General features: G+C 41.9%; 1 protein-coding gene across 10 annotated transcripts in view; it reads right to left on the bottom strand.

The window, feature by feature from the left end:
* Positions 1 to 12,339, bottom strand: part of SLC4A4 (solute carrier family 4, sodium bicarbonate cotransporter, member 4) — a 408,259-nt gene that overhangs the window by 167,532 nt on the left and 228,388 nt on the right. For 4 of the 10 annotated variants that reach the window (XM_021100500.1, XM_021100499.1, XM_021100501.1 and 1 more), the window contains exon 7: positions 9,166 to 9,261. In XM_021100500.1, the coding sequence (XP_020956159.1) occupies positions 9,166 to 9,261 (96 nt within the window). 10 annotated transcript variants of the gene reach the window in all.

Below are 12,339 nucleotides of genomic sequence, written 5' to 3'. Positions count from 1 at the left end.
TTCCCACGCCAGTGAGGCAGGTGCGTCTGAGGTAACGACTATGAGCTCATATATTCCATCGTGGCCGCTCCAGGGTTGCATATTACCTCCCTTTTCAGCCTCTCCTCCCATTTCCAAATTTTCAGGTTAAGTGTTCAATTAAGCAACAAATAACACTCACAAAGGGTCTGTGTGTCAGGCATGCAGGAGCCCCCGAGAAAGAAACAAATCAGAGTTTTTTCCAAAAGAACCCCAATCTACACAAGATAGTGAAATGGTTCATTCAAGAGATACTGAGGATCCAAAATGGAGCAGTTGTGATGGAGAGTCAGGGAAAGGCAGGAAGGAGCAGGAGGGAAGGGGCTGGAGGGTGGAGGACCAGGAGGAGGAAGAGATGATAGGGGCTTCTGGTCTCAGAAGGGATGGATGAGGCTACTGAGGTGGAAGACGGCACATCTGGAGGAGTAGAATTGGCATCTGAATTACCAGGACAACTCTACACACCATAAACATTCAGTTTACTACAGAAAAAAAAAAGTCATTATTTCCAAAGATTCTGCCAGTAATTTTCATCAAAGTAAAATTCTACTGCTTGCTGCCAAGAAGAAATTTCATTATTAACTTTGAAATTGATATCTGCAGTTGGAATATTATATTTGCTTTTCCTCCAGTCTCTCTTAGTCACATGTGTACAGACATACTAATTCAAGTAGTGAGATCTTCAGTGGTCTCCAAGAAATAAATCCAGACATTGTTTGGCCTAATAAGAGTGGTTTACTGTATATCTGCATGAAAGACTCTTCATCAGTGTCAAATTAACCTAGGCTGCCTCAGAAGTCTTCCGTAAAACCACAGTGCTGGCGCTTCTTTGGTAGACCTCGAACTGGTAACCCCAGTCCTCCCTCCGTATGAGAAAAGCTTTCTTCTCCACTTAGGAGAGGGTGAGAGAGGAGAATATTTTCAGCACACTGGCCTTGAATAGCTTCACACTGCTCTCAGCATTGCCCAGAAGGGCAACTCCAAAGTCACGGCTACAATTTCAGTTATAACTGGGTGGAGTCGTAACTATCCACCCAATATTTCAGAATCTCCACCCTCTGGGCACATGGTAGGAGAGCAATTCCTTGAAGTGGGTGTGGACACATGACTCACTTTGGCAAATGAATTACGAGTGAAAGTAACATATCATTGTTGGAAAGAAGTTATGGAGGCAGCCAATGAGTCACCATAACGCTTCCCCATGTTACAGTGATGGTGGAAACAAGAACCGAGACAAGGCTTCCGTTAGCCTGGATCCTGTCTAAGGACAATGAGCACAGCTCCCTGTAGGTCCACATTAAACATGCAGTAGTATGAGAACTACTACAGTGCCCACTTTGAGAACCAGTTCTGTGGTCCAATCAGTCAGAGAACCTTCTATAAAGGAGCAGATCGTAAATATTTTAGGCTTTGTGGGCCATACGCTCTGTGCTGCACCTATTCAACGCCACCACCACAGCACGAAAGCAACCATAGACAATTATATAAACAAATGAGCATGGCTGTGTTCCAATAACATTTTATTTACAAAACTAGGTGGCGCATCAGATTTGGTCCACTGGTGCATAACTGTCTAGCCCTGCCATGGAGGATGCCTAAATCAGTTAGACATGGTCCTATTGAAGACATATAGAGCTGGTAGAGGCAATAAGATGTGTACCCACACACTACAACACAAAGCAGAATAAGAGAAACATCATGGAAGGATGATCAAAAAGGGTGCCCTCAGAGTTCAAGGTCAGTAGAGGGCACCTCAAATTGAGAAGGTTTCCAGGAGAATGTGGGCCTTTAATGACCAGCAGAATTTGGAAAGAAAGACAGAGGAGGAAGGGGAATATTCCAAGTGGAGAGAATGTTCAGGGCAAAGACACTAACAGAGGGAAGAACTCCGCAAATTCAAGTGCCTTCAGCGAATATCTTCTGAAATGTAGTGTAGGTAAAGGGAAATACAATAGCACACGATGCTGCTTACTGAACTTCAGGTCACTGAGCAGTGGGTCTTGGATGCCAGGCCCAGGGGCTGGGATGTGGTCTGAGATGCACTGAGGTGCCACTGACCACTGCCCTACATGAGGACATCAGACAGGCAGGATAAGATTAATGGGAAGGCAAAGTGTAGGATGCATTTGCATATGCCCAGCTATAAGCAATGACCCCAGATAACAGGCCAAGCAAGAGGAACTAAGGACCTGGAGCAAAGCAATGACAATAAGACCAGAAAGGAGACAGCAGGCAATATTACAGAGGTAGCATTTAACAGATGTAGCCCTTCACAGCCGGTGGAGGGAAGGGAAAATGCATAATCAAAGATGACTCTAAGGTTTCAAGTCTTAAAGAAGAAAGAAAGATGGTGAAACACAAAAAGGTCAGGAAAAGGGACAGATTTGGTGATGAGAAGACGTGTTTGGCTGTGAACATACTCTATTTAACACCATTTTGCCAAGCACACGCTTGAATGCTCAAAAGTCTCAAGTTCTCCTTCTTGGGGTGGGGGGGCCCTATTTTATAATTCCAGCAGATGGTCAAAGTTTTTCAAAATCTGTGCCTCTTAAAATCTCCTCCAAGTCCCCTGTACTCTGAAATACAACAGAATTTCTAGGTTTTTGTTCTTTCTCCACCTTGATTCTTTCCATTAATAACTTCTGGAGTTAGCATATACTTTGGCCCATTGTACATACAATATTAGGTATCAATGAAATCACTAATGAGCCCTCTTTTAGAGGCTTAGGATAAATAGTAAGTAACACCCCTTTTTAAAAGTGGCTAGGACTGTCTGTATTCGAAGAATGCTATAATTTATTCTTGGATACCACATAAGTTTTCCGAATGTCTTAACTGTTAACAAAAAAGTCTGAAGGTAGATGTCACGTTGCTGAAAGTCTTTGGAAAATTGTGACTATGAAAAGCTACAGTGAGAGAATCTGGCAAGTTATACTTGGATTTCCTTTTTGCCCTTGTGAGAATGGTACAATAAATGACCCAAATAATATCCCCATCCAGAACAAGCCCACGTCTTGAACAGAGAGATGGAAGATGAAATGCTTGGGACCAAAATGAAAATGCTCTATATTCACTAGCTGGCTAAGAGGGCTGTGATGGGGTGGTTATTCTGCATCCCAAAGGCAAGTTTAAATGGATCTTCCAAACTAAGGGGAGAATGTGATAACAAAGCAGAATCCTCAAAGGGCCTGGGCCCGTGACGAATAACCTAAAAATCTCCTAACAAAGTGCATCTTCAGAGATGGTCACGGCAGGCATCAGAAATCAGAACTGCCTTGTTTCTATAAAACCCATCACCCTTTGCAGTGACCGGTTTCCTAGCATCTCCCTGACGGCAAGCTCAAAACCCGAGGCATCCTGGATTCCTTTCTCTTCCCACCCCCCACCCCCGACATGCAGCCAGTGCCACGTCCCGCAGATGCCACCTATACAACAGATCTTGCCATGTCCCCTCCTTTTCATTCCCACGCCCACCATCCTAGCCCAGTTCCACATTCTCCCCAACTCATCTCCTAACCCTCTCCCTACCTGCAGCCTTTGCCCCTCCTCCTCCACTCAAAGCCCCCTGGCAGTCATTTCCCTATTAAACAGTGCTGACCACACTACCTCCAGGCTAAACAACGTTCACAGGCCTTCCACAGGACAGCTCAGTGATCTCACCACCTTGATGTTCTGGTCTCATGCCCTCTCTGTGAATTAAATGTGTCGAGGGACTTTACCTCACACCAACTCTTCTCTATCCCAACAACCTCGTTGCTATCACACTTTTTCTCTCAGCCTAGTGTCACTTTTCAACGTCTCGTTCTACTTGTACTACACTCTCCATGTAGAGAAGGACAACCCACACTTTATGGCCCATTGAAGAATCTTCCTCTGCTCAGAAGAATTATTTTCTCCAATTTTCCTTTTATGCCCCACTGTCCATTCTTCTACTAAGCATTTGTAGGGAGTATAGTTATGCTAATGTGTTCCCCTCTGTAGACCAATAGGTCCATCCTCATCCTCTTCCCAGGGCCCTCACCACTGCCTCTCTCAGGCTGTCATTGGCCATGAACTCCCCTCATCTCTCTCTCCAATGGGACTCTGGAACTAGAAGAGGAAGGACACGGAACATCTGTTTGACTTGAACTTGTTAACGTCAACTCTCTGGGTTTACCACTTTCCTACAGAAGTTTCAGAACATTTTAAGACAACCCTTGAGCCAGAGAAAATTCTAATTTTTATGTAGTCAGTAAACTTTCCAACACCTGAAAGATTTTGAATTGCTTATTTCCAGAAAAAAAGCAAATATATATAATTTTATATATATATGTATATATATGTGTGTGTGTGTGTGTATATATATATTTTTTTTCCTAAAGCAAAAGAGTCTCACTTACATTTCAGTTCTTTAAATACTTTTTTTTTCCCCTTTTTTTCTTTTTTGGCCACCCCACAGCATGTGGAGCTCCTGGGCCAGAGGTCAGATCCAAGCTGCAATTTTGACCTAAGCCCACTGTGCCAGGCCGAGGATCGAACCTGAGTCCCAGCGCTCCCAAGACACCACTGTTAAATTCTAATGTTAACTGTGTAACCTAGTTGTAAGCTGAAACAAGACTACAAAATTATGCCACTGTGGTTTTATTTGAAAATAACAGTATTGGGAGTTCCCTTGTGGCACAGTGGGTTAAGGATCCAACATGGTCACTGCAGTAAGCTCAGGTCACTACTGTAGCATGGGTTCAATCCCTGCCCCAGGAATGTCCACATGCTGCAGGCGCAGCCGATAAATAAAAATTAAAACAACAGTATTATCTAACATTCAATACTTAGGATAATAATCACATCAACAAACACTGGATAAATACCTACAAAACAAAACCCTGAACTGGACTGGGGGGGGAAATCCCTGCCTGCTAGATTTACAACTGAGACAGAAAGACACTACTACCAAGTGAAGACAGATCCTGAAATGTTGCAGAAGATGGCAGGAAAAAACCCTAAACCTCATTTTCTTCTTTGAAGTTCCTACCTAAGAGTCTAAAGCAGCTGCTATCAACTGCCAGTAACAGCTAAAGGACACAAGTATTTTCTAAGGGCCTGGAGGATGTGGGCTGTGAGACATCATCCCGACCGCACAGCTAAGTGCTCAGAGTGAAGAGCCATTCTGGATTTACCAAGACAGGGTATGCACCTCCATGCTAATAATGGCCAGGCATTCAGGTGGGTATTAACTTGTCCTGAAAAGCAGAGGTAAAAGCTTCTCTCTTTTGTTCTCAGTGGCCCCGGCTGGTTTTAGACCTGCCAGTGAGATCTGTAAGAGGAAATCATTTTTGGCTCAGTTCCAACTTCTAATTCAATACCCTCGCAGCAGTTGAAATGGATAAGAGCTGTAAGCTCACATCTGCCTCAGGTGACAACTAAGATAAGAAGCACGCAATGTAAAAATGATGAGCGCGTACTCTCCTGAGCAACTACCTTTAAATGTAGTTTTTTAAGGCAGTTCGTTACTTCACCTTCCACTAAACCTTGCTAAGAATACCAAAAGATTAAATTAAAGGAACCTTGTTAAGAATACCAAATATCTTGCTAAGAATACCAAAAGATTAAATATCTTGCTAAGAATACCAAAAGATTAAATTAAAGGAACCTTGTTCACAAATCTCTTTTTTAGGTCATATTTTGGAGGGTGTTTTTGAAAAGTAATTCCACATGAACTATTAGAAGAAACTAATAACAAAATCTGTCAGACTGAGATGAGAAGAAATATGGGGAAATAATCTTTGCTGGTCAACAATATTGACTTGTGGTTAACAGATTACAGTGGCTCATAGGGCATAGGAAACTGGATTTATCATAATTCTCAAGTATGACTGAATCACTTTGCTGTACAGCAGAAATTATCACAACATTGTAAATCAACCATACTTCAATAAATATTTTTTTAAGTAAAAAAAAACAACAACAAAAAAAACAGATTACAGTGGCTAAGATGGACCCTAATGCAAACTGGACTGTGGCTTGCTTTTAATGAAATGATGGAACATCAGGGATTAATAAATATTTACTGTACAACTCCAATGTTACATGTGCCTCCACTGCACGAGATCCAGTCCCTGGCCTAAAGGAGCTTTTTGATATCGTTGAAATGAAAAAAATAGCAATAATGAAACGTCGTCAGAAGGTGACATCCAACGATGCATAGGAAGTCCTCATTTGTGAGGCACAGACAACAGGAACTGTCAAGTTTTCCTGAAAAGGTCTTTTGTGTTTACAAGAAGGATTTTATAAAGGAATGAAACTTCCTTCAGGCCCTACTGACTGGTTTTGGAGAGGCATCCTTGACAAGGGGATCTTGAAGGGCAGAAGGGATCAAGCAGGGCCCAGAGTGGGGCTCACCATGACGCAAGGCAAAGGAAAAAGGACAAGCTGAGGCGACTAGAGCTGCATACGGAGAAGAGATGAAAATGAGGCTGAACAGGGAGGCAGGACCAGCAGGATTTAACACCACTTTGCACATCTTCATTATTTTATGTGTGTATATTAATCGAACTGATGTGGGAGGTAATAGGGAGCCCTGGGGGAGGTGATTGAAATTATATATCAAAGCTGTCTGTTTAGGGAGAGAATATAGCATATAAATAGCTAATGAGAAGAATCTGCTCTCCTGACTAAAATGTGTTTTCTCAGGATTGGCCCAGGATGTCATCTTAAGTTAATTTCCAAATAGCTGCCATATTTCCATAATGTGAACAAACTGAATGTTTTGGTCAATTGTCTTGATACTTTATCCACAGCAGTCTATCAATGTCTAGATGTCTGACCTGAAATAATTAAAACTTTAAAGGATGAGAGGAGCTCCTATTGTGGCTCAGCAGTAATGAACCCAACTAGTATCCATGAGGATGAGGGTTCGATCCCTAGCCCCTCTGAGCGGGTTAAGGATCTGGTATTGCCACGAGCTATGGTATTGGTCACAGACACAGCTCGGATCTGGCACTGCTGTGGCTGTGGTGTAGGCCGGCAGCTGCAGCTCTGATTCCACCCTAGCATGGGAACTTTCATGTGCTGCAAGTGCAGCCATTTAAAAAAAAAAAAAAAAAAAAAGATAGGAACAGCTACAGTTTCTTGAACAATTCCTATAAGCACTTTGCTAATAATAGTAAATGCTAGATTTATTGAGTGCTGAGCAATATGCTAAACCCTTTACATATTTCTAATTTAATTTGCACAACAATCCGATGTTGTAAAATTAACCCAGTTTTATGGTCGAGAAATCCAAATTTACTGTAGAGAAGTAACTTGCCCAAAGTCAGGAGGCCGACAAGTGGTAGGCGCTTGATTCAAACCCAGTTCTGCCTGATTCCAAACTCTAAGGACTAAACTTTGTACCTGAATTTATTTTTTCCCCAAGAGACATCACTGAGAAAAAAAGTTGACCAGAAGAAATGCATGATTCTTGCAGAGAAAAATCACATGAGTGCTAAAGGTTCGTTGCAGGGTCAGTAGATCTTTCTGCCAATCTAACCATGTGAGTTCCCTATACTTTAACTTCAATAAGACACCACACATCAAAATTATAGATGAAACTACTACATGGTGAAGTTCCAAGTACTGCTCAAGACACTTAATGATCTGTACTGGGGCAAGTTATTAAAATTCTATAAGCACCACTTCTTCATTGGTAAAATGTGGATAACAATAGCCATCTCACAGGATTGTTCAGAAAATTAAATGGTAGCACATAAAGTACTTAGCTCAGGGTTTGTACCAAAAAAAAAAAAAAGAATTAACGTTTGCAACTCACTATTATTCAAGACAAAATTATTATGTATGCTTCTTAAGCCTACGGTATAGCAGAAATAATTACAAAGTTAATAGTTCAATAAAGGCCCTTCTCCCCAATTCTCCTACCACCAAATTTCTCTTTTCCTTTAAGATTTAGCCAAAAACCATAATAATAATCTCCAAAAGCTGCTTCTACCATCACAACTCCCAGGCCAACCAGATGCTCCCATAACCGTGTGTGTGTGTGTGTGTGTGTGTGTGTGTGTGTGTGTGTAATTTCAGTCATTTTACTTAGCCTTTTATACAACTATCCATTGTGCCCTGCCTTCTTCATTAGAAAGGCAGCTCTGCTGAGGGCAGGGACCTGATCGTTCATCTCTAAATACCCACGGCCTAGTTCAGTGCCTGGCATGCAGTAAAGGACAGCACATACATGTCTATCTCCATGGGACATGGAGAACATTACTGTAGTTTCTAAAAAGATCAGATTTATAAAAGCCCTGGAAGAATGTGGCACAAGAAACACTATTTGAGAATGAAGTAAAGCTGTCCCCACTAAGTCATGTGAGAAAGACATCTTCCCAGGGAACGAAAATTTCCTTATGCTAGAAGAGTTAAAAAATTAATCAACGGATTAATTTTTAGAAAGGTAATGATAAACTGTTAAGTGCCTAACGATGTCACCATGATTAGGCTTCTTCAAAACTGAAAGAAATTTGTATCACATACAATCAAATCTGGAAATCTTAGGAGAAAGTTCATGTGGCTTTTGGTACATGTTCATTTCTCTTTTGGTTTTAGGTATATACATATATAGAGTCTCTTTAACAGAACTTTGTTTAAAAAAATAAAGATGCGATCTTATGCTATGTTTTTGTTGTAGCACCTACTGCCTTTCTGGCACTTCACCGGTATTTGGGGGTTTTCAGACCACTAACTTAGTAGGCTTTCCCTCTCACCCAGCCTTTGAATACTTTCAAACCACATTCGGAGATCTCATCTTCAAGAGATCTTCCTCAGGATCCTCTGCGGTAAGAAGATCCCGCATCATTAACCCCATGCGGAAACTGCAGTTCCGATGAGGTGTTCCACCGAGGGAGCAGCGCCAGTGCCAAGCCCAACCCTTAGTCTCCAACTCTTTCCATCGTCTTCCAAGGGACTCAGCTTGAAGGCAGGATGGCAGATCACCCCGAGAATACATTATTTCCGTCCTCTTTGCCAAGAGAAGAAATGAACCCGCAACTGTGTTTAGGAATCTGCGAGCCTCACCCTCGCAGGCACCTTGCGGACACCTTCCACTCCGTAACCGCGGACCCCATCTTCGTGCCCTCCCACGCCCACCACCGCCACCGTCCTTGCCCTTCCCGGTCACTGACTTACTCAGCCATCCCACGCTGGGAGCGCGACGCACTCGGGGTTCGTCGTCCAAGGTGCGGGTTGCTAGGCAGGGCACTGAGTTCTCAAGCGGGCTGCGGGCTTTAGTGTCAGAAGCAGAAGACAGGAGGAGGAGGAGGACACATGAGCAGCCACAGCAAGGATGAGGATGGAAGCATTAATTAAGAAGAAAAAAAATACTAAAGCAAATCACACAGGTGGGTTAAAGGAGAACAATGACATATTACATCGACACACACCCCCTCCCAGGACCCTGCATCCTTAGATGGAACAAATCCCCAAGCAGAATTTCAAAGCCTAAAAAAAAAATGACATTCAATCATCAGAGTTGCCCAAGTACCAGTGGATGATCTGCCCTGAAGTTCTTGTACACAAAACATGAACTGTGTCCAGAAGAAAGATTTACATCATGAACACTCATCTCAAGATGTAAGATCAAGACTGTTAATAATCTTGCACCACATAAGGACACACAGAGGGAAGTTACACACACTTTTGTAAAACACAGGGAGCAGGCTGTTATATAAGTAAGGCACTTTCTTGTCATCTACCCAGCAGACCCTTTTATGCATCTTGTACACAGAGCAGAAAGCAACATTTCACACTTTGACTTCTGACATATTTTTCTTTGACGAATATAGAACTGGCTTTCAAGTTCCTTTACCTCCTTTTTTTTTAGCCCTTCAGAAACATGTGATTGGAATAGAGATAAATCAATACCTTAATACGAACCAGCTTAGAAATGCGTATTAGTCCTCATGTTCTGGTGCCCTTTAATACTTAATCTTACTACAATTTTAATAATTTTAATATGGGTACACACGTACCAAATCTTAGACCACATCAAAGACAGAATAATGATGTAGGCTAAGTATATTGTATGGTTCCTCTGAATATTTTTTAATCAACTGGAGAGCACCATCAGCTTCAGCCTGAAGAGAGTTCCATTTGGGTTTCATGTCATCTGTTTTGCTAGTCTCCCCAAACTCCTTACTCCTAGTAAGAAACAGGCAGCGTAATTATCCTTCAAGGAACAACAATTAGGTTGGGAATAACGAACCATCAGACTACATACAATTTGACTTGAAAGAGTTCTTCTCCCTTAATAATACAGTCATTAAATGATCAAAGCAACAAAGCATATCCAACCAAGGCAAAAATGAGATAATCTATTCACACAAGTGTGCAAATGACAGGGCAGATAAATAGTCCTCTTAAGGCTATTGGTGACTGGGGAGGTCAAACTCTAAATTGAATCCTTTACAAATTACTGTAAGCGTATGGCCAAAATTGGGCATTCAGCGCATTATAAAATCTAGAAACATTTTTGTCAATTTATCTGCCTATGTTTAAAAGCTGTAAATAAAGCCAGGACTTGTGAGCAAGGCCATCTGTGCCAGCACCTGTTTGAGGCAAATCTGATGTCTTTTCTTTGCCATCTGAATTTTTAATTGTTTCCCATAATTGAACCTCTTTGCAAGTTTTTATTGCACTAAGAAAAATGAAAAAGGGAAATGAACCAGTTGAGATTATTCCCAAATTGCTTTTGTTAAGAGGGAGGCATTTAGAAATATAGATTATCGTACTGGCCAACCTTCACCTCCTATTTCTTTTGACAACTGAGTGACCTGCTTAGCGACCCAATATTTCTACAGACTTAGCGAAAGCAAAGGGAAGAAGCTGGACAACTGGCAGCCATTGATCCAGGCCCAAGAAAGGACCAACTAAAACTCCACATCATTGAGAACAGACAGAGGCTAAGGATGCAAAGTCAACTCAAAAGAGCAATCACATTCTTCGGCTGCTGACCAGTACAGAGTTAGCCACAAGTTATCACTGACCCATGGCTGGCTCCTAAAATGAGCACAAGCAGTCAGCAGCTGCTCCAAAATTTGGGTGCTAATGACTAACTTTCCCCAATAGCTTCTCCCTCCTCTGCTCCCCTCATTGTGTCAGTTTGGTATTTGTTGGGAACTCAAGCTGGGAACTCCTTTTCGCATGTATAGCTTCCAGGGCTACTCAGCTGGACCATCGCGGGGACAGCGGAACGGAGGAGCCTGGCCCACACCAGCAAAGAACCTGGCTCCAAAGACAGGCATGAAAACAAAACTGCCCATAGAGACTCAGCACCTGTGTTTTAGGAAAGCTGATTGGAGCCATCTGGCTGCTTACCCGCATGGAAACTGGGAGGCTCACAGCATTCATTACTTATATTGGCAAATTCCAACATTTTGATTTTCTAGACCCTCTGTGTACTTCTGCGCAGGAAGAGATACAAACTCTGTAACCCTTTCACGTTGCTTTTCTTCTATTCACAAATGTATTCCAAAGATAAAATATTGAAAAGTTATTCCTAAAGTGTGAAGCCAAACTTTCTGTGATTGTAGCAAGCATGGTAATGATATATTATGTAAGTCTTTCCCAAACAATGTTTTCATTATACCTCTTCTACACTTAAGCTACAAAATAAACAATTTAGGGGGTTCACATTGTGGCTCACTGGGTTAAGAACCCAACTAGTACTCATGAGGATGTGGTTTGATCCCTGGCCTTGCTTAGTGGGTTAAGGATCAGGTGCTGCTGCGAACTGCAGTGCAGGTTGCAGACTCAGCTCAGAGCTGGCATGGTATAGGCCAGCAGCTGCAGCTCCAATCTGACCCCTAGCCTGGGAACTTCTATATGCTGCAGGTGAGCCCTAAAAAGAAAGTAAAGGGGGGAAACCTTAGCTTTGCTACTGTATCACTGTTGTTTTAAATCACTTTTGCCTGACTTCAGGCATAAAGAAGATAGAAACTGGTTTATATGACTGTGACTTGATGAGGAAAGATGTGGCTCTAAAAATTTTTGAGTGATGGTTTCCAATATCTTGATTGGAGAAGGTGTTGTGAAGAGGGTTTTTTTTTTTTTTTTTTGGTAATGCTTCATCTTTCCCTTGAGAAGCAACTTGTCCAAAACCATCAATCCTAAATCCTAAATCTGTTTCAGTAAGGGTGTCCCTACTTGAATCATGCAAAAAAAAAAAAAAAAAAAGGCAAAAAGGCCCTCTCTATCAAAATGTTTTTTTAACAATCCTGTTAAGAAAATAAATTCACTCATGTTAAAATTTTAAGACTCTTTCAGGATTGCAATGCTGTACGCTCAAATCATTATTCAGAACCT

This window comes from Sus scrofa, chromosome 8 (assembly GCF_000003025.6).
Source record: "Sus scrofa isolate TJ Tabasco breed Duroc chromosome 8, Sscrofa11.1, whole genome shotgun sequence".
Lineage (NCBI taxonomy): Eukaryota > Metazoa > Chordata > Mammalia > Artiodactyla > Suidae > Sus > Sus scrofa.
The sequence above is the reverse complement of the archived record's forward strand: the minus strand, read 5'-3'. Positions and strand labels throughout refer to the sequence as shown.